Below are 22,854 nucleotides of genomic sequence, written 5' to 3'. Positions count from 1 at the left end.
TGTAGTGCCAGCACTCCCCTGGTGAGAGGGGAGGCATAGACAGGAGAATCAGGCCAGTGGTAGAGACGAGAGAGACACTGTCTCAGTGAGGTGGGGGGTAAGAACCAACTCCTGAAAGCTGTCTGTCCTCTGACCTCCACAGTCAGACTACGGCATGCCACACACACACACACACACACACACACACACACACATATACACACACACACGGATGCACACACACGCACACACACACATGCACGCACATACATATAAACACAAGCACACATATGTACCCACACAAACACATATGCACATATGCATATACACACATGCATACACACACACACAATAAAAAATTTGAAACCCACAATCCAGCAGACTTAAATAGTTTTGAATTTTCCAAGATAAGCTTTTAGACTGGGGTTCTCAGCACAGCTGTCTTGGAGCAGGTAGGTGTAAGACGCTGACAGTGATGCACTGTCAGACACAGCATCCCCAGCACACAGCTGTCTTGGAGCAGGTAGATGTAAGACGCCTACAGTGATGCACTGTCAGACACAGCATCCCCAGCACACAGCTGTCTTGGAGCAGGTAGATGTAAGACGCCTACAGTGATGCACTGTCAGACACAGCATCCCCAGCACACAGCTGTCTTGGAGCAGGTAGATGTAAGACGCCTACAGTGATGCACTGTCAGACACAGCATCCCCAGCTGCCACCTACCAGGTACCCATAGCACACAGTAATCGTGACAATCAAAAAAGCCTTGAAGCATGGTCTCTCATGCCCGAAATCCTCATGCTTGGGAGGCAAAAGCAGGGACTGTGAGTTCCAAGACAGTCTGGGATACATAGCAAAAGACCTTGTCTCAAAATTAAGGCTCTAGACACTACTGTATATTCAAAAGAGGGGGTGCAGGGGGCCCCAAAGCCACCCTCAGTTGAGGGTCACCGTTGTGAAGAGAAGGGATTCTGGCCTCATTTGTAATCCCAGGAGAAAGGCAATGTTACCCGCCACCCTAAGGAAGTAAATCTGTGTCTTTGTAAGTTACTCCATGCTCAGAGGGAGAGGTCCTGTACACAGAGTGTAGGGCCACACACTGGCAGTTACTAGATGGCAGTCCGGCCCTCTGTACTTACTGGCTTACTTTATGGTACAGTTTTGCAATGCCCTGGTGGGTCCAATCCTTCCCCAGTGTGGGCAAAATATGACCAAGAGTATCCGATCTAGAAAAAAGATGAAAAAAAAAACACATATACATAAGCCAAAGGTTACTGTAAGATGAGAGGAGACAAATGCCCAGTTGGCTTAGATACACTGTTCTTGCCCCATAAAAATACTATCAGTGAGAGATGGTAAGACGGCTTAGCGGGGGAAGGTGATTGCAGCCAGGCCTGACAGCTGGAGTTTGATCCTAGGCACCCACATGGCAGGAGAGCAGACTGCACCCAGGTTAACCCTGAGGTCCATGCTCATGCACGTGCATGTGCACCCACAAAAATGTGTGGAAAAAACTAAAAGAATACTATGAGTAAGATCCATGGCTTTCTCAACAGAAAGCCCCAGCTCACAGAATCAAGTGGGGGGGGGGGACAGGGGTGAGTCGTCATGATGAGGGTTTGCCAAACCTAAGTGGGTTGCTAACCATTCCAGAACAGCGTCTCCAAAAATCACCAGGTTGGAGAGATAATACCCAAACAGAAACAAAGTATCAGACCCTAGTGGCAGCCAAGGAGCTTCCCTATCTGCACCGTCCCAAATGCACCAGAAACTGTATGCTCCCGTCCACCATGTTACCCAGAGTAAGATGGAAGCCAGCTCAGGCCACCCTGCAGTCAAAGACCCACCTTGTGATGGTCCCATCGATGTCTGAGATAATGACTTTATCATCCCAGTTCCACAGGTAGATGGTGCCTTCACAGCGACAGGTGCCCTGGTACTGCGTAGTGACACTAAAAACCACATCGTTGGGGCCATTCTTCAACTTCAAGCTTTTCTGAAAAAACATGAATCATTTTTGTGCTTAGCAAGGAGGTCCAGATTCAGAGGTTGTTTGGCTTCCATAGGCTTCAAAATGGAACCATCTCCCCCAGGCAACTGTGAAGTTCTCACGTCTGTTTCTAGCTCTAGCTCTTTCCAGGGCTGGATGGGCAACCTAAGTCAGACTCAGCTCTCCTCTGCCCCACTCATTACAAAGCATTCTTCTAAAAGCAATGCTAACTTGATCCAAAACTTGAGAGTTAAATGACTGGCTACCAGGCTTCACCCAAGTCACGCCATTACATAGGAAATGTGAAGGCTCTTGGTGTGAGGACACAAATATAAGTCAGGCAAAAATGTTTCCCTCAATACTGTTTTTGTCCATTTTTATAATGACTCAGAATGGAAAGGGAGGCCTTGAGTCCATAAAAACAAAGGCATTCCAAATTCAGAAAACAAAACTTGGTCGGCCTTCAGTCTTTGCTGGCGTATTCTGAGACACACAGCTAGCTGCACAGACCTACAAGATTGACTTGAAGTGTCCACCAAGGCCTACAAGTGGCTAACAGAGGGTCATCTTTTCCCATTAAATACCATGCTATCAAAACCTGCTCCCCATAAGTTCTTTGTTTCTTTGTTTGTTTTTGTTGTTGTTGTTTTGTTTTCAAGACAAGGTTTCTCAGTATTGCTTTGGAGGTTGTCCTGGAACTCCCTCTGTAGACCAGGCTGGCCTCAAACTCACAATGATCCACCTGCCTCTGCCTCCTGAGTGCTGGGATTAAAGGCGTGCACCACCAACGTCCAGCTCCCTATAAGTTCTTATAATAGATACACAAGACTTTATTTATAGAAAAGCAGATACCTACACTGATGGCCTTGATTTCAAGTAAGTCTGGGGTTGGAAAGGCCTCATTAATATTAGCCACACATACACAATACACACACAATACATATACTCACGGGAGGGGGGCTCCTTTGCTTCCTAAAATTCTCTAAACCCCACCACACTGCTTGATCTCCACCAATTGTATAGATGCATTTGAGTTAACAAGCATATCAAAGCAAAAACACTCGGGAGAGTTCCAAAGACTCTCGACCACTGGTAATGAGGATAAACGGGCTCAGGCAAAGCTGCCTGCTCCACCTAGGTCAGAAAAAAAGAAACTCAAGAGTGCACAGTCATGTAGCAGGTCCATGTGAACAGATGCAAGGTCAGTTTGGAGACACGGGGAACCGAGGTGAGGGTGTGATGCCACCAGCAGGCATGCTGGCATAGGAAAGGCACTAGAGGAAGGTCTGCGTGAGCAAAATAGTAGAAAGAACTCTCAAAACTTCAAGAAAGGCCGACAGCTCTATGTGTCCTCGACCTGAGGACTAGAAATGCAGCTGTACCAAAAGCACAGGACTCACCAACTGCTCCGACGTGAGCCGCAGGGTCTTTTTGTAGCTGACGGTCGACAAGAGGGAGAGGTGGCTTGAGCTCGATGGCTTGGAAGCTGCATGTTCTTCATCACTGGAGGATGACTCATGCTTTATTCTGGAACACATGGTGATGCAATTAGGAAACGCATCTGGGCAACCATTAAAAATGCATTAGGCCCGAATCAATGACTCCGTCAATCAGGTCTCCTGGGTGGTCATTTGCCATATGGTTTTAGGTTTATCAATGAATTCTCCTATATCCCCATTCATACATGGCTTTACTGTGGAGGGGGAGGGGCTACCTCTCCTCATTCACTCCCCCATTTACCAACTCTCATCACTCACTTTTAACTAGTGTGATTCCATTCATGATGAGTAGGGCTACACCCATTCTGGCCCAGAGAGCTACAGACACACACACTCGTCTGCCTCTTTTCTCTTTCCACTGGAGGCTGTGGGCCAAGCCCTACAAGTCCAAATGTCTACAGTCCAAATGCCACCAGTTGTCTGCAATCCAGTTTCATCAATTCCACGGAGCCAATTCCAAACAATTAGGATACTCCCTGGACCTAACATCTGCCGCCCCCAAGACTCCTGGAAGTCGCTATGAGCCAAGACACTACCTCTTACCCACAGAATGCACAGACCAATGTCCCAGTTCTTCTAGTGGCTCCTACCGGCAGGGAGTAGGAGGCAGGGTAAGACTCAGGCCCGCAGTCTTTAGTACCTCACAGAAGGCCAGTCAGTAAATTAGTTGCTCCCTGAGCTCAATTCTGGGGCTTCATCCTCCAAACTAATAATGTTTGTTCTCCCTCCCCAAGTCTTGGCACTCTGCAAAAGTACTTAATAACAGGCTTGGACGGAATGGAAAAGGCCCAGTGCCTCCAAAGCAGGCACGCCCCTAATGGTCTTTCTGTTGCTGGGATAAAACACCAGACCAAAGGCAACTTGGGGAGGAAAGGGTTACCACTGTCTGGTCACACTCCATCACCGACGGAAGTCAGGGCGGGAACTCGAGACAAGAAACTGGAGCCAGCAGCCCAAGGCTCTTAGAGGAATGCTGCTTACCAGCCTGCCCCTCTTGGCTTACTCTTCAGCCTACTTTCTTATGCAACAACCCAGGGCCACCTTCCCAGGAATAAACGGCACTGCCGCATCAATCATTAAATAAGGCAATACCTTACAGGCTTGTCTATAGGCCATCTTAGGGAGGCATTTTTTCAGTTTTAAGATTCCCTCTTCCCAGGCATGCCTGGGTTTGTATCAAGTTGACAAAAATAAATAAACCAACCAACTTTCGTATCCCTTTATAAAGGCAACCGGCACGCAGATCTCCGTCTTCCTTACCTCAGGGAGTGCTCCCCTCTCCTTCCAGCATCCTCTCAGCCTGTTCCTGGCTCCATTTCCTCTGGCCTGCCTTACAGTCACCCAGATAGCCTCACATACAAGCTTTCCCACCATGGGTACTCATTCAAGAAGTGATCTGCATACCCTGATGCTGACTGGGACCCAGGAGTCATCATGGGGAACACTCACACAGCACCCCCACTTCTGTGTGGAGCCCTGGCTCTCTGTGGAGCCGGATATTGACAAAAGGAGACAATATAGCCCAGTCATCCCTGCTCTCTTTGGGTTTTGCCACCAGAGCTGGAGGGCACCCTTGGCAGTCACAAAGCTTTGAGTAAGTTCTGGGATCAATGACCATGTCAAAGGAGACAGGTTATGTACAGGCTGGAATTCTGGTTATCTAAGGCAGACCTGAGCTCTGTGGGAGTCGCAGTGAAGACAGCAGCCATGATCTGAAAACCCAAGGTTGCCAGCTCAAGGAAATGCAGACTGCACTACTGACGATGAATTAAATATCCCTGCCTTTCAGCCTGCTTCCTTCCTTCTAATTTACTGACTGGCCTTCTGTGAGGTACTTTAGACTGCGGGCCTGAGTCTTACCCTGCCTCCTAGTCCCTGCCTGTAGGAGCCACTAGAAGAACAGGACATTGGTCTATGCATTCTGTGGGCAAGAGGTAGGAGCACACTGCCACCTCCCAAAGCTCAGGGTGTGGCGACAAACTGTGGGGAGAATGAGACAGACATCTAAGTCCCACGCTGTGATACCAGAGGACTCCTCTCTGTGCCTCAGTCAGCTCTCCCATAATGCTTAACCAAAGTCCCTTCCTGCTCCAACATCTGCAGATCCCACAGGAGCACTCATCCTCCTTCACCGACTAGAGGTTTCCAGATGGAGCGAACCCAGTCCTGGAGCCTGAGCCACGTGACCAGTGCTCCAGACTAAGGCCCTCTCATCAAGCAGGACGCGGCTGGAGGCCCTTCCTGCTCCAAGCAGAGTAGAGCAAAGTGAGATCACAACGTTCCCGCGGCTCTTAGTAACAACAGATTGATGTGTGCCTCTGCCAGAGGGGATGAGCGAGACACACACACTCGAGCGAGTAAGTGGGGGTAGCTGTGATTTCCATCTGCCGCTTAGGAGGAGAACGGCCCACTGAACTCATGCGGCATGCTATGTTGAAGGAACCCAGGAAGAGAAACACAGACTCAAAAAACGAAAATGGGCGTCGTTGTGCAGTTGGCTGCCGGCAGCTCTCCGATGGGCACGTGGACAGCCATTGGAGGCTGCCACCTTCCCGACCTCACCACCCTGAGTGGAAGGAGGATGCTCCTAGGCAGAGGCCCCACCACTCCTGCAGTGGTTCATTAGATATTGCTTGCTCCATAGGGACCGCAAACGGCAACAACAGGGCCCCAAGTCGTTTGAAAATCTGTGTTCCGACGAGGAACTGTGAGTGGTTAAGCTAGCGCTTGTCACGGCACCCATTTTCCTAATAGCATTTTAATTATTTGTATGGTGACAAGCTATTTGCTCAATTATGGGACTTTGGGGACTGTTCTGTCAATCAAGTCTGTCAACTAAGAAAACATGCGGATGCCAATTTTTTTTTAGGGCATTGAGGTGACTCTGGTAAGACTGGAAGTCAAGGGTGCTGCCACAAATGAAGACATTTCCATTCCTCGAGAGAACTTCCCCATGTTTCAGAGTCAATTTACAGCTTTCCAGGTCTGACAACTGTAAGTTAGGACGGGGCAGAGTGGGGCTGCCTTTCTGTAAGAGGACGGGTACCACGCAGTGCAGGAGGGAAGGAGACCCGTCAGAGCACACATAAACTCCCAGAGCGGAGCTTGGCCCAGGAGGGCTCCTCAGTGTCTGCTGTCCCAGCCCACCCCTGTGTCCCTGAGTTCCTGCACAGCCAGAAACGGAAAGAAGGAAAGCTAAGAACAACAGCAGGCACCATGTCCTTGGTGTCCTGCCCCTCTGCCAACGTGTCACAGCCCACGCTCTGTAGTAGCCTCAGGCTCCCATCTCTTCCAGGTCTAGCCTGGCCTGTACATTTAGAAGACACCCAGCACTTGGCCCCTGTCGCAGGTCTTAAAATAGTTTAAAATGCCCAGATGATCACATGTCCTTCTGGTAACTGTGGTCTGGGCTGGGGGCTTGTGCATTCTGGTCACCTTGTCACAGGGTCACTGTGAGCACTCATCGTAGAAGGAGAAAGGAGATGCCAGGGTGTCTGTCATCCTGCTTCATAGATGCTGATGCAGAGAGGCGCCTTAATGAGTCACAGACCCCAGAGAGGGGATCTGACATCACCCCTGCTCCACCACCCCTGCTCCACCACCCCTCCCTCATCACCCCTCCCTCATCACCCCTCCCTCATCACCCCCTGCTCCACCACCCCTCCCTCATCACTCCTCCCTCATCACCCCTGCTCCACCGCCCCTGCCCCACCACTGCAGAGAGACAGAACTCTTGACCAGAAGGCCAGGAAGACAGTGCTGGGGCTCACACTGTTGGGCATCTCGTCCCCTCCAGGCATGGGCACAGGAGGGCACAGAACAGCGGAGCCAGGAGAAAGCGCCTCCACCTGGGCACCAGCAGCGAGAACAGGAAGCCTCCTGCTTCAAGAACATCCCAGCTGAGAAACAGCCCATCTGTGCAGAACCATCGTATTTCCCAGACGTCACCCCTTGTCCCACTCCCAACCAGGCTTCTACAAAGCAGACTCTCCCTTGCCAATGGCACACATTTCTACTTCCAACAGAGAATTCTAGAAATATTACAGTCTAAGGTACAGAGCTGTGGCCAGGATCTGGAGGACATGAAGCCTAAGCCAGTGTCCCCTGTAAATGAACCAGCACGCAGGGAATCCTTCATCAGCTCAGGTAGAACTCAACGTTCTCGACGTGCCCCAGCTGTAACTGGCCTGGCTTTGGCCTCCAGGGACTAATATGAGGAAGATGTGGGTGGGACCCACAGTGGCTCTGTCCACATATTCTAGCTGCTGAGTGAGAAATGCAGTCTCAGGTTCCATAGCAACAGGAAGACTGCAAAGGTGAGGAGCTGGCATTGTCAGTGTGACACTGGCACAGACTGTCCCATGTCAATCTCGGTTCCAGCATCAGCATCATGGACCAATGACATCACCCGCAGGGCCAAGGCACCCTCAAGTCCATGTAGAGACGGACCTGAAGACAGACCAAGTAATGCCGACTCCGGTGTCAAAAGCTAACCAGGAGATGGCTCAGCGGGTAAAGGGCCTTTGCTATGCGGGCATGAGGAATCGAGTGGGGGTCTCCAGCGCCCACCTAAAAATCAGGTGCAGCAGCTCACATCTGTAATCCGACTGCTGGGGTAGGGGGTGTCCAGACAGGTAGATCCCAAGATCTCAATGGCCAGGCAGCCTAGCAGAAACAGTGAGCCCTGAGTTCCCTGAGAGACCACGTCTCTGAAGGCATCCTTTAAAGTGCAGAGCTGTGGCTGGGAGCCAGGGCACATGAAACCTGAGCCAGCGTCCCCTGTAAATGAGCCAGCACACAGGGAAGCGCTCCTCAGCTCAGAAAGGGTCCGGTATTGACCTCTGACCTCCACACATGCACTCTCAGACAAGTACAGTATGAGTATACCCCCACACAGACAGACAGACACACACACACACACACACACATATATATGCCAGGACCATGAGAGACATGTTGGCTAAGTAGCTCCCTGGAGACTCACATTTACCTTGAACCTCAACTGTCTGAGAGAGAGGCTGCATATACAAGAGAAACAAGAAAGACCATCCAATAAGCCGCTCCTGGTCTCAGTCACCTAGTGACTCCAGAGCCAGCGGGAGCCGAGGCCTAAGACGTGAACCACAGGCTGACCTCGTCAGTGTCCAGGGGGCATGCACATGACCCTAATTCTGCCCAAGAAAGGGGTGGCATCATTGCCAGAGGGACACCCCACTCCCGTACCTGGTGGCCAGGCCAAGCTGTGCAGGCTGCTCTCCCGTATTGTGGCCCTTCCCTGGCAGGCACTGCTCAGGCTTGCTCTCCTAGGGGAAAGGAAAAAACGCCATCAGAGAAGGAGGAAGGGGGCTCCCAAAAGCTTGGGTCCCACCACGGGACTCTCCGAGGCCCAGGGCAAGGCAGCAAAGGCACACACACCCAGGATAAGGACCCCCACCCAGGAGGCTCTGGAGGGTGTCTGTTTTGGCAGGTCCCCATTACTTCCTTGCCTAGAAATATCGTAAGATTAAGCTGAGAAGCATTTTTGACAGAAATGAGTCTGTTAGTTATCCCTAAGTGTTCCTGGCACCCGACCAAACGTCATCATCACTGTCACAGAGGCACGTGGCGTTAACGGGGGCTGCCTGAATTCCTGAGGGTTTCCACAATATTTTCTTCTAATTGCCAATAGAAATGTTCAAAAATATTTGCACACCATATTTTTCTCAGGGAAAATGAGAAAGCATTTCTCTCTTCCAATGCTACATAATCCTAACGGGAAATGCTTCTGGAACATCTTGGAGAGAGCCTGGTGTGTCTAAGGGAACCCTGAGCCCAGGCCCACTGCTCTCTCTCACTTGGGAAACCTCACCTCTCAAACAGGAATAGGGGTGCTGATAACACTAGCTACTGATCCATAAACCAGAAATCCAGACACGTGGCAGGGAGGGGAGGGGAGGGAGTGGAGGAGAGGAGAGGGGAGGGGAGGGGAGGGGAGAGAAGGAGGGAGAGAGGGAGGGAGGGAGGCCATAGACAGGGAAGGAGGGGGGAGTGGAAAAGCAGAGAAGGAGGGAGGGAGGGAGGGAGGGAGGGAGGAGGGAGGGAGGGAGGGAGGGAGGGAGGGAGGGAGGGAGAGAGGGAGGGAGGGAGGGAGGGAGAGAGGGAGCAGGATAAACCAGCAGACTACCACTGAGTCAGAAGAGGCCAGAGACTATGTCAAGGGTGAAGGGGACGTGAATCACTTTGCGTGTGTCCTTTGGTCAAGAGACAGGTTAATGACCTCCAGTGCCATATTCAAATAGAGCAAGCAAGTCAGGTTAGGCATGGCAGCTCATGCCTATCATCTCAGCTTTGGGGAAGTTGAGAGAGGGGGGTAGCTGCTAGTTCAAAGTAAGCGGGGGCTCGATACAGAGTCTGTCTCACAGAGGGTGAACATAAACCAACATAGCAGTGAATATCTTAAAGTATGAGACTGAAACTTAGTGTGAAATATTCCTTCAGTTGGTTGGTTGGTTAGATGCAGGGTCTTGCTATGTAAGTCCTGGCTGGCCTTCAACTCGTGGCAATTCTGTCTCTGCCTCCTGAGTGCTAAAGTTACAGGCTCACAATGCATGCCCATCTTTACTTGATCAGGTTTTTTTGTTTGCTGTGGGGGACTTGTTTGTTTGTTTCTGATTGTGTGTGGGGTTTGTGTGTTTTGTTTTGTTTTTGAGGCAGGGTCTCACTGTGTAGCCTTGGCTAGCCTTGAACTCATAAAGATCCACCTGCCTCTGACTCCTGAGTACTGGGGTTAAAGGCCTGTACCATAAGGTTCAACTGTTGTTTGTTTTTATAAGTACAAAAGCAGCTGGCATAACCATTCAAATATTACCAATTGAATGATTTAACCATGTGACTTGGCTACCACAGTTAACAACTTTTCACTTGGCTAATTAAGAAATGAAGATCTACATGAATAACTCTATTTCCATTCTTTAGAGACATATTTAATTTCATAAACACCCCTTCCTTCGCACTGGCATTCCCCTAAATGTAGATACCCTACAAATAAGAAGTCTTTGAAATACAATTCTGCCTGGAGTTCTAGAACATTCTGTCCTCTGGTAAATACACTAGAAAGCCCCTTGTGTTGTACATCTAAAGCAGGATAGCATCCGTGTTCGCCCTGACTCTCTCAGACCCTTGAAGACAATGCAGCAGGTGGCAATACACAGACACATTAGCAGCACGTCAAAGAACAATTCGATCTGCGCACAGCACTTCAAGGCACCTTCTCCCTTTGACCTCACAGACTCAGATGAGCCCAGTGATGCTTCTGGGAGTGTCTATATAGCCTTCTGGTTTTCTTACTACCTCCAGAAGCAGTCACTCAATAAATATGCACCGCATCCCTACACCAGCTCCACAGGAAACAAAGCTATAAATGGTTTCTATCTTCATGGAGCTTAGGATGTGGAGAAGGTAAGCAATGTTAACCAAATAATCTCACTAATGAGTGTACAATTGTAAATCCTGACAAAATGCATGAGGAAACAGCCATGGCCCTGGCGAGCAGGATAGCAGACCAGGTTGATCTGGCATAAAAGGAGGAGTTGGGCTGCTGGTTAATTAAGTGAAGGGGATCAAAGCGGTCCTGGGAGCACCAGATGGCAGGAAGAGCGTGTGCAAAGGCCCTGGGTAGATTCGGTTTTAATCAATCATGCTAACATATAGAACGAGAGAAGACAGGACTAGCAAGGGAAGTCAGAGTTAGAACACACAGGCACTGTAGGATGCCAAGGACCTCCACCATCACTGTAGGAACCCTGGGAAGCCGCTAAAGAGGTCGAGCAGGGGCTGAAGACAAGGCTCAGTGCCCTTGCTTCACAAGCATGAGGATCCAAGTCAGTTCTCAGCACCTATGTAAAAGCTGGCCCCGGCTATGCATGCCCCTAACTCCAGAACCGAGGCAGGGGAGGCAGGAGGCTAACCGGAGTTTGTTGGTTGCCAGCCTAGTTCCAGGTTCAGTGGGAACATGGTCTCAAGGGAATAAGGAGAACAGTAACAGAGCAAGACACCCAAAGCCCTCCCCTGGTCTCTCTCTCTCTCCTCTCTCTCTCTCTCTCTCTCTCCCTCTCCCTCTCCCTCTCCCTCTCCCTCTCCCTCTCCCTCTCTCTCTCTCTCTCTCTCTCTCTCTCTCTCTCTCTCTCTCTCTCTCTCTCTCTCTCTCTCTCTCACACACACACACACACACACACCAATAACGTAAAATGTTTTAAGCAAGGGGCAACATAAATTAGCATCCAGCTTAAACAGGCCAGTCCAACTACAATACAGAGAACGAGAAAGAGGGCAACAATGGACTCCATACACAGCCTGAAGGCAACCTGGGAGAGAGGAAGACAGTCTGGACTGGCAGGAGAGGAGCTAAGAGGAAACCTTCAAATTGGAACAACACTCAATCTGCGGCCTCGCTGGCCTCCATGGAGGGAGTCTGAATAAGGGCCACGTCCAGCCACAGAGGGACAGTGGAGTCCTTCCCTACACACTACTTCAACAAAGGGAGACCCCAAGTGTGGCCGAGAACGACTCTGACACGATGCCTAGAAGCTTCTGTTTCTCTGGCTGAGTGATAAACTGGTATGGCGTCCAAACAACCACCTGGTTTGTCTGGTTTGGAAATAAGAAATGGGATGGGGGTCAGGGAGAACCAAGAGGTAAAAGTCAAAAAGAGGGACCTAAGATGCGCTGAGGGACTGGCCAGGGGAGGGGTCGTTAGGAGAGGGTTTGAGAAAAGCCTGGAGGGTGGGCGCTGAGCAGAAGGCCAAGCAGGGAAAGTGACCAGGACAGGGACTGAGAGGTGGAGCAAGGCCCGACAATGAGGGGCTTTAGGAGATCACCCACAAATTTTCATGCATGAGACCTGAGCCTTCCGAGATGTGGCTAAAGAGGCTTAGTCAACAGCCATGGCCGACTCCCTGTTGTCCTCACCAACATAACGTGTTTTAAAACCGTAAGCTATGCTGAAACCCTTCTGTGATGGATAATATTGTCAACAAGACCTGGGCCAGGTTCTTCAATCGTGCAAGACCCACCCTAAATGTGGGCAGCGTCATCCCCGTGGGCTGAGGCCCTGGATGACTACAGGGGAGAAGGCCAGCTGAGTACCGCCAGCCTTTACCCCTCGGCCTTCTGTGGACAGAACGTGCCGGGCTGGTTCGCGCTCCCTCTGCCTCCACATGTCTCCCGTCATGGGCCACACTCTCTAACTGTGAGCCACATCTCCGCCTCCCTGAAGCTGTCAGGTACTCTGTGCCAGCAACAAGACTCATAGCTACTACATCTTTTTACTGATACAGGAAGTCCAGAGAGGGAAAAACAGCTCGACGGCCTGGGTCTGCAAACCACAGGGTGGCAGCGCCAGGCTCTGCCAGCCCCTCCTCCTTCTTGGCCACCTTCTGCCCTGTCCCCTTTCTGTAGGGCCAGCTCATTATTATGGCGCTCACTCACACAAGCCGGTGGAAGCAAACCTGACTACACAAAACCAAAGCACACTCAGTGCAACCGCCGCCCCACGCTCCCTGCACCAAAGCACACCCAGTGCAAGCGCCACCCCACGCTCCCTGCACCAGAGCACACTCAGTGCAAGCACCACCCCACGCTCCCTGCACCAAAGCACACTCAGTGCAAGCACCACCCCACGCTCCCTGCACCAAAGCACACTCAGTGCAAGCACCACCCCACGCTCCCTGCACCAAAGCACACCCAGTGCAAGCACCACCCCACGCTCCCTGCTTACCTCTTTGATTGTGGCATTTCTTCCCCTCCAGGAAAACCACCATCTTCCTCCCTTTTTGGGCATCTTATCTCTCATGATGGATTCCACAGTGGCCTGTTTTAAATGGATGGTAACATAAATAATGGAACCAAAAAAAAAAAAAAAAAAAGGATCAACTTAGCACACTCAATACAAAAGAAAACGTAGTTACAAATCAAAGGAGGAGACAGAAAAATAAAAAAACAAATAAAACGTAACGCAACATACTGTGGGTGGACTGAAAATTTTAGAAAGGCAAAACCTAATGGCATCCAAAATCACGTGAAGGTAACTGAGGCAGGAAGACTTAAGAAGATGGGAAAAGAACCAACGAACAAACAAACAAAATACAACACAACAACAACAGGAAAAAAAAGCATTAGAAATCATTAGTGGTTAGTAGATCTAAGTTTTCAAACTAAAATATATAACTTTATGATGTTATTAACCTTAATATGATGATTACAAAATGAAACAGGAAAAGAAAAAATGATGGCTATGGTACAGGGTCCAACAGCTGTAAACAAAGTCAAAATACATGGCTTTGTTTTTTTAGTCAATGTAAGTTTTCAAAGCTTAACCGACTAAACTTTAGCAGATAGATTTAAAAAAATCAAGGGTTAAAAATAAAATTCATATGGACGCCTTGAATACATCAAAGTTTGATGGGGAATACTAAATATGAAATAATAATTTTATAAACATTTCCAAAGAACAACGTCTGTCTTAAGCCTAGTTGGGGCCCAGGCAAATGTTATCTGATTTTCCATCCTCCATGTAGATCGATTGATTATAAATAGCTATTACCTCAGCTAGTGAAGAATGACTTAGTCTTTCAACCTAACAGGAACAAGTAATAGACAAATGATTCACAGGTTTAGCCTCAAGTACACAATTAATATTTAAAAGATCCTCAGCTCACACAGAAGACGACCGAGTCCACTAAAAGGCAAACCTTATGCACGATGTTCAGGGACAGCACAATCCACAGCCAACTGTCTACCCTCCTCCTCCTCCTCCTCCTCCTCCTCACCAAATCCATCCACAAGCCAACTGTCTACCCTCCTCCTCCTCCTCCTCCTCCTCCTCACCAAATCCATCCACAAGCCAACTGTCTACCCTCCTCCTCCTCCTCCTCCTCCTCCTCCTCACCAAATCCATCCACAAGCCAACTGTCTACCCTCCTCCTCCTCCTCCTCCTCATCCTCCTCCTCACCAAATCCATCCACAAGCCAACTGTCTACTCTCCTCCTCCTCCTCCTCCTCCTCCTCCTCCTCCTCCTCCTCCTCCTCCTCCTCCTCCTCCCCCACCAAATCCATCTACAAGTAAGCCCCAGATGGGGTCTAAGGTCCTTCTAAAGAATCAACAAACAAAAACAGCAAAGAAGACCCTCCAACGGGATCAGGGTTAAGCAGGTGCCAGTTCTGCAGCGGGTTAAATCTACATCAATCTAAAAAAGTTCAGTGCTGGCTCAGGAGCAAACACATCTCTGAAACAGAAAATCTTAAGTCCAGATGAAGAAATTCGCCCAAATGTATAGATGAATGGAACAACCAGCACCAACCATCAAGAAGAAGACCACCTAACATGGGGCACCGGGGCAATCCTGAGGTGATTCTCAACTCTTTTGGACCCTGGAGGTCAGGCACCTGCCTCCCTCCTAACTGTGGTCCAGAAGCAGGCTGCCACTTGTGCAGGAAGCCTTTCAGGGGAGGTGGGCTCAGTTCCAGGGACAAAACACACTTGGACTACGCCATCCATGATTATCTATCTCACGGCTCTGCCAAGACCCAGTTTAGAAAAGATCAAACTGTGAGCAATGACTCTCCCGTTAACCCGCCCCACCTGGGCTCATTTTCTTAATCGTGTTAGCGCTCACCTTTGGCAAAGGTTTCTGGAAGGCCTGCATTGCCAAGAGCAGAGGAGCTGCTGTTGTCCAGTTGTAATACCTAACAAGAAGAAGAGATGGTGTCAGGAGAGTGAGGTGAGTGTCACAGAAAGGCTGGAACCCTTAACAAACCCAGTGGGATTGCTCCCTTCCCAGGCCTCCATATCAATCCTGTCTACACAGTCTCTCCCTTTCTCCTGTGCACCTCACGGCCATGACAAAGGCGAAGGGTCAGAGGAAGACAAGGCATGAGGGTGAACATGCCACAAGCAGCTAGTGACCACGTGGATAGCAGTCAAGTCCCCTGGGTGGTCCCTGCTCCAAGCCATGTCCTGCTGAACTTCATGGAAAGGAGACAGACTCTGTAACCTCCTAAGTCAATACATAAAACACCTGCAATGTCCTCTCAGTGAGGAACGTCTACAACAGTCTTCAGAGTCCACTGCACAGCCCAGACTGAGCTCATATGGCGGTGCCTCCACGCTGCAGGGAAACTGCACCCTGAGGTCCGAGTCCCATAGTCCGAGCACCATGCCTGACATGGTCAGTTTCATGGTCTGGTCCAGGCACATATTAGCATCCACAAAGTGGGGCTGGGGAGCCAGCTCAGTGGGAGCCAGCCTGTCATAGTCCTTTCAGATCCCCAGCGCCCACACTGAAAAGCCAGCCCTGTGGCACAGACCTATGAGTCCAGTGCTGGGAGGTGGAGACAGGAGGATTCCTAGGACTTGCCTGTCTACCAGCTAAGCCAAACCAGCAAATTCCAGTTCAGTGGGACACCCTGTCTCAAAAAGTAAGGTGGAAGACAGGGCACTGTGGGAAACAAACACCTTTAATCCCATCCACTAGACAGGCTGAGACAGGTGGGTCTCAGTGAGTTTGAAGTCAACATGGTCTACATAGTTCCAGGACAGCCAGGGCTACATAGCGAGATCCTGCCTCAAAAAGCAAAACAAAACCAAAAGAAGGGTAGAGTGATCAGAGAAAATGTGGGTCTCTGGCCTCCACATGCATACATGTATGCATGCAAACGCACCATGTATACCACATATATACTTACGCTGAACACACACACATACACACTCCACAATACTCTCAATTATCTCAGTCCAGCAGCTGCACGGCGACATAGAATTTTACAAATAAATGAAGGGCAATAATTAAGTTTAACAAGACTTCATTAAGGCTTGACACAAACAGTACCATCCCACTCCAAAAGGACTGCCAGCAGGAACTTACTTATTACCGATCTTGACCACTAGATTGGGGTCATCGATGATGGCGGGGTTGTCAGCGAACTGCTGATACGACACGGCTTGTTCCAAAAACGCATCTGTGGCGGGTGGCAGCAGTAGGACAAGGGAGAGAGAGTCACAGGGTGTTTTTGGTTTTTTTAAAGAAACAGGCCAGTTTTCAGCTTGCTCGTTCCCACGCATTTTCCTGAGAGTTTCTGAATTGCAGTTCATCAGGGAACCCTACAGATCCCATGAATGCACATGTGAAAAGATAGTTTCTAGGAAGGGCTGGTGGCACCCAGGCCAGAATAAAAGGACCCAGTCTGTGCATAAGAAGTCGCCAAAGCCTAGGAGAGACTTCCCAGGGGTCACTGCAGCAGGAAGAGGAAGTAGTGTGGTCACTGAGAGCATCACCACCCCCTGCTAGAAACACAGAGAAAACGGTGGTGGGGGAAGAGAGGGGGGTGGAGGGAAAATAGGTCTGGTTCAAGAATTCAACAGCCAGGGCTGGAGAGATGGCTCAGTGGTTAAGGGCACTTACTGCTCTTCCAAAGGTCCTGAGTTCAATTCCCAGAACCCACGTGTCAGCTCACAACTGTCTGGTACCTTATTCTGGCATGCAGATGTATATGCAGACAAAGTATCCATATACATAAATAAATAAATCTTATTTTTAAAAAAAGGAATCCAACAGCCAACAGCTGCTGTTGCACCAGCTAGGGATCTCATGCACGACTCGCCATGGACCTGCCACAAGGTATTCAGCCGTCACTTACCAGTATGGCAGATGGTATGCATAAGGCCTACCAGCACGGCAGCCTCTAGAATCCCGTGGGGAAAAGTTCCAGAATTCCGCAAACTAACTCAACCTCCCTTCTGTCCCCAGAGACTTCACACACACTCCCAACACTCTGAAGGACTGATGGGCCTAACCTGTGCCACGCCACCCCCACACCTGCAGGCTCACCATGAACATTCTTCAGGGCTGGCCCTGGGCACAGGGACAACCAATTGTGCTCCATGATCACCTCTGAGAGTAAATGCCCCCAACAGCCTTCGTGCTGCCTGAAGGCCCTTGCACCCACATCAACACAAGCAAGAGCCTCAGCTCCGGGACCTTCTGACCAGCAGCCACTAGAGGGTGCTGTCCCGTACAGCCTAGTACCTTTGGTGATGTCTCTGTGGTCACTGAGGCCACCGCAGAGGGAGATGGCTATGGATGGTAGGTCCCTCAGGCCATCCGAGGTGCTCTCCACACCGCTGTCAATGCCCGAACTGCCCACTGACTGTGGGGACTGGTTGGCTGACCTGGCTCCGATGTCGCAGGCTTGTTTGGAGAGCCCAGCAGGATCACCACTGAAAGGAGGGGATAGAGAAACTGTTCTGAGCACCCCACCGTTCTCTCTCCAGCTATTCAATCAAATGACCCCCCGAAAGCTGCACCACCTCAGAGAAGCAACCACTGTCACCTCGGGGCAGCTGTGCCATCAAAACATCGTACAGATGGCAAAGTCAAATGACCGACTTCTGGAGGGCCTGTCACAGTTTTCTGCAACACTCCAAACACATATGAAGAAAACCCCAGAGACAGCATGTGCCAGGGAGGCCACTGTTATCCACTGACACTGGCCCACCCTATATCCCAAGGGAGCTAAAGCTGGGTTCCCCCAAGGCCTGAGTGTGAATACCATACAAAGGGAAGACCATACAAAGGTCTCTCTCACTTGGATCGTGGGCCACTGGTCACTGCAACCCAGGCTCAGATACCATTGAGATACCCTTGAGCCCACATCCCCCAACACACACACACACACGGACTCTTACACAGCACACACACACACACACACACACACACACACACACACAGGGACTTACACAGCACACAGAGCCAAGGCTGTGCCCAGGCTAAATGTGAGCCTTTGGTGTCCCTGATCCCCCACTGATCAGTCAAGGTAAGCTGGGCTCCTCAATAGAAAACAGTATCAGGACCAGATGTGATGGCCTAACCCTGCACTCCCAGCAATCAAGACACTGAGGCAGGAGGACCTCCACAAGTTCAAGGACACCCTAGACTACATAGTGAGTCCCTATCTCGAAAATCAAAAAGTAGTCTTGGGAATAAGAACAACTGTTACTTCTTTGGGAAGTACAGGGCTGCCACTTCAGGGTCCATGTCTGTGAGATCATCCAGGTAGACGCCATCGGCTCCGAGGTGTCGACTCCGTTTATCTGAAAGAGTACATGAGCATGTCAGAGACTAACTGATGAGTTTCCATCTCCAGGAACAACATGAGAGCCCAAAGCGCAGATCTGCTCCCGGGTTCCCAAAGCTGCCCCCGGCCCAAGATCCAGAGCCCGAGAAGCCAGCAAGCCCATCACTGCAGAACTGCTGCTCCTTCCTCCTGGCCCAGCCGGAATCAAGCCCTAAGCCTCAACCCTCATCCACAGGGGGCCTGACAAGTTCCAAGCCCTCCACACTGAAGCTGCTGCCATGAGTACCATAATTATTAGTTGTGGGGTTCCAAGGCCTCCACACTGAAGCTGTTGCCATGATCACCGCAATTATTAGTTGTGGATGACAAAGCCTTTCCTGAATACCTCCCTGCTGACCCTCCAGGGCACAGCATCCCTACAGGTGCATGATGGGTCCCCGCACACCATGCCCATAGACTCCCTCTCCACTCGCTACTGAACTGTGTGACTGGTTCATACAGACCCAGGGTGTTGCACCAGGCTACCTGGCTAACCAGGGTGGAGCTCAGTCAGTATGGATGGTGAGCTCATCAAGCTCCACTGTCACTGGCATGATCCAGGGAAACACAGAAAGACCTCCAACAACGCTAACCGTGTCTGGCCCCACACTCCACAAGGGACACTCAAGCTCCTCACTCTGCAGAAGAGCACAGATTAACGACTCGACACAACACTTGTCATGGGTGGGGGTCTTTGCTGATTTATTTGAAACCTCTGGTGAAGCTGCAGGGCCTCCAGTGTGGGCTGCGTGTCTGGGAATAAGCTGGGAGGGCCATACCTTTCTTCCTGGAAGGGGAATCCGTCTTGCTTGTCGTCTGTGCTGTGCTGGCAGCCGGGGGCTTGAGCTCTTCAGCCGCGGGTAGAGGTGGGGCTGCGGCTCCTAAGGCCTCGAGGTCCTCCTCGTTCACAAACTGCATCTCTGTCTGGGCCTTGCTCTGGTTCACCAGCAGCCCCTGGGCCAGGGTTGGTGACTGGTCACTGAAAGTGTCTGAAGACTCACTATGAATGGCCTGAAAGTGAATTTTATCAGGGATCTTCCGGCTCCCTAACGGGCTGGAGTCCTTCATTTTGTGTGGGGAAGATGCCTGGAAGGAAGGAGAAACAGACGAGTGTTGCAGCTGACTCAGACATTCTCAGTGTGCCACAGAACTGAGTTTAAAGGCTTTTACCTTTGCAGCCTGCGGCAATTCACCCCAGAGCCAGAGCATTTCCAGGTTACTCTTTGGTGTCGACCTGTCCGAAGACTTACTGACCAACTCAGAATCACTCTTGGGTGTTGAGGGACGGGAGCCTGCAGGACTTAAGAAAACACAAACCCATCATTTGAGTGAGAAAAGAAAACCCTTTGTTTTTGTCCCAGAGTCATGGTTCTAGCAACTCAGAAAATTTCTCTCTGCTGCGGTTCCCTTCTGACAACCCCACCCTTGGCCACCAGAGGTCAGTGTGCACCATGTCCAAATTGAAGGGCATTAAGAAAAAGGAAGGAGCTATATATAATTTGGTGGAGGGGGGGCATGGGGATAGAATCAGAACTTGACACTCTCAGAGAACTAACAAAAGAAGGAGGAGACTTGGAGGAGGAAGAGGAGGAGGAGGAGGAAAAATCAGAGAGGCAGAGAGCGGGAAAGCAGGGGAGAGGCTCTTGGGTACAAACTGCTGTCCTGCACCACATCTGGTTTCCCCCTGTGATCCCATTTTGCTAGCAAGCATCTCAGCTTTCTTTCGGGTGGGTGCAGAAGGGTCCTGGCCAGCTGGCGCTGCGCCCCAGGTTCAAACACAGGCTTTGAGCACAGGGAAAACATCTTGCGTGCCAACTTCATTATGCTGGGTCACATGAAAAGGCTTTGTGTCACCCACCACGCCGCTCAGCCTCAGGCCAGCTTCTAAATGACAGCCGCACTTCCACACCGCACACTCTTACGTCTAACTCTTGAACCTAGTCCTACGTCTATTCAGCCAAATTAATGGGCTGAAAGAATCAACTTAGGTCCACTTTCTCAGACACCACGCCAAGAGGTAGGAAGAAGTGGCCTCGGAGCTTCCTTTCTCTGATGTTCCCACACCACTTCCTCCAGAGGAACACGGCAGTTCTCTCACAGACTTCGCCACAGACCCTATCTGCGTCTGCACCCCACCCCCACCCCCACCCCCACCGCACCAAGGCTCACTTATCTAAGTTCTGTCTCCAACTCAAGATGGCGTTTCCTGTTGGCACTAGCAGAGATGCCTTGGTAGGGCATCCGACACCGTGGCCACGAGTAACTTGTAGGTTCTCTACATTGCTAACCCGGCCCTGACACTTCCACGAACCCAGCCTATGGGCTCTTAGGCCCTCTTTTCACAGGGATGTAAAGAACCCCCTTTCCCTTGATGTGTGATGACCACTGACTTTCTCAACCAAAGCATACTGTCATAGGGAAACCAGCATGTTCTAGCCCTGTCTGCGGGGAGGAGGTTCCAGGTACATCAGACCAGGAGAAATTCTACAATGGAACCCTACAATATACACACACACACACACACACTCTCTCTCTCTCTCTCTCTCTCTCTCTTAAAAATATACTTCAAAGCCACAGTGGGGAAAAGGAGGTAGGCATGGTAGTACACATCTTTAACCCCAGCACTTAAGAGGCAGAAACAGGCAAATCTCTTTGAATTCCAAGCCATCCTTGTCTACATAGCAAGTTCTAGGCCAGCCAGGGCTACAGTAGTGAGATCCTGTTTCAAAACAAACAAAATCCAAAGGGCTTTTTGTTGTTGTTGTTGGGGGGGGGTGGGATCAGTAAATACAATTAAATGTGAAATTAAATTTTAAATCAAATGAAACTGTAAAAGTTATGTTTCCCAGATAGAAATTATTCAATGCTTATTCTGATAATTAAGTTTTAAAAGTAGACGAGGATGTCCACAAAGGCCCGACCTACACCTTTCTTCTAAGTCCCTGTCCAGAAATGCTGGGAAGAGTGTCGAATCCATTATGTAGACAGCCTAATAGGCTGTTTAAATATTTATAGTAAGTGGCTTGACTTATCTACTAAAGTGGCCTTCTAAAAATAGCTTGTAGACTTGTCTGTCAAATGACCCTCCACAGGAAAGACTGTACCTCAGTCTCAAGTTCCTTGTCCTGGTTTTCAAGGCCACCCAGGGAGTCGGGCAGCAAGATAGGAGAGACCACTGGAGGGATTTTAAACAAGCCAAATCAGGACTCAGAGGTAAAGAGCACATGCTGTTCTTCCAGAGGATACAACTGGAATTCCCAGCACCCACAAGGCAGCTCACAATCCTTTGCGACTCTAGTTCCAGGGACCCATCACCCTCTTCTGGCCTGAGGGGGCACTACATGCATGTGGTACATGAACATACATACATGCAGGCACGCATTCATACCCATGAAAGTAAATAATCTTTAAAATAAAATAGACAAGTCGAATCACTTACAGCTTACAGTGGAAGGAGGTACATATTTTTTCACAAGTCAGTTAGTTAGTGAGTAAAATTTACTTTAAGGGTTAAATCAAAATTTCTATTTCGTATCATCTGTTAATAAGTTGTTCACAAGTCACTGTGTTACGGTAAGGCTTAGAGGTTAGAGCACAGCTTCCATAAGAACTGGTCTACCTTTCCGAAGCATGCAAGTGGGAAGACTGCGGAGGGCAAGAGCTAGAAAGAACTCCCTCGTCCACTACTGCAAGGTGAGGGGGGGTCCTCTGGCAATCTGCCAGGCTGCTGGAGGCACCGAAAGATTCGCAACAAAAAGAGAAAAAAAAAAAACACAGGTCAGTTCAATGCAATTGCCTATCTCCGCTTCAGCTGCCCTCACCACCAACAATTCTAAGAAATGAAATCACTAGGCTGTTAATCAGCAAAAGGAGAGTCTATGTTGAGATCAGGAGGACAGCAACATGAACTTTCTTTTGAAACAGAGTCTCCTGTTCCTCGGGCTGGCCTGACCACGAACCTCTGTGGAGGGTGGGTGCAGGCATGAACCACTGCGCCTGGTTTTACCCTGGGATGGGGGGCAAAGCCAGGACCTAACATGTGCTAAGCAAGCACCCCACTAACTTGAGCTGCTTCCCCGGCCTTCAGCATCAACTTTCAGGTCCACAAGGTCGGGAAGGCGCCAAAAGACCCATCTGGCTTCCCCTTCCATCCTGTGCCCTTCGTCAGCCAAGACAAGATGGCCCATGTCTGACTGACGCGCTGGGCGCTGAATCAAACTACACGATGTAAAGCC

General features: G+C 50.1%; 1 protein-coding gene across 7 annotated transcripts in view; it reads right to left on the bottom strand.

Moving 5' to 3' along the window:
* Lpin1 (lipin 1) overlaps window positions 1-22,854 on the bottom strand; it is a 64,117-nt gene that overhangs the window by 10,820 nt on the left and 30,443 nt on the right. For 2 of the 7 annotated variants that reach the window (XM_040730734.1, XM_040730737.1), the window contains exons 6-18: window positions 22,239-22,346; window positions 19,790-19,919; window positions 19,399-19,705; window positions 18,503-18,596; window positions 17,533-17,723; window positions 16,372-16,465; window positions 15,124-15,193; window positions 13,472-13,549; window positions 13,226-13,318; window positions 8,695-8,774; window positions 3,373-3,499; window positions 1,830-1,978; window positions 1,122-1,208 (exon numbers count right to left, since the gene is read on the bottom strand). In XM_040730734.1, the coding sequence (XP_040586668.1) occupies window positions 1,122-1,208; window positions 1,830-1,978; window positions 3,373-3,499; window positions 8,695-8,774; window positions 13,226-13,318; window positions 13,472-13,549; window positions 15,124-15,193; window positions 16,372-16,465; window positions 17,533-17,723; window positions 18,503-18,596; window positions 19,399-19,705; window positions 19,790-19,919; window positions 22,239-22,346 (1,608 nt within the window). The remainder of the gene's footprint in view (window positions 1-1,121; window positions 1,209-1,829; window positions 1,979-3,372; window positions 3,500-8,694; window positions 8,775-13,225; window positions 13,319-13,471; window positions 13,550-15,123; window positions 15,194-16,371; window positions 16,466-17,532; window positions 17,724-18,502; window positions 18,597-19,398; window positions 19,706-19,789; window positions 19,920-22,238; window positions 22,347-22,854) is intronic. The other 5 variants (XM_040730733.1, XM_040730735.1, XM_021235862.2 and 2 more) reach the window with 5 other exon arrangements.

Source organism: Mesocricetus auratus, unplaced genomic scaffold (genome assembly GCF_017639785.1).
Source record: "Mesocricetus auratus isolate SY011 unplaced genomic scaffold, BCM_Maur_2.0 Super-Scaffold_100024, whole genome shotgun sequence".
Lineage (NCBI taxonomy): Eukaryota > Metazoa > Chordata > Mammalia > Rodentia > Cricetidae > Mesocricetus > Mesocricetus auratus.
The sequence above is the reverse complement of the archived record's forward strand: the minus strand, read 5'-3'. Positions and strand labels throughout refer to the sequence as shown.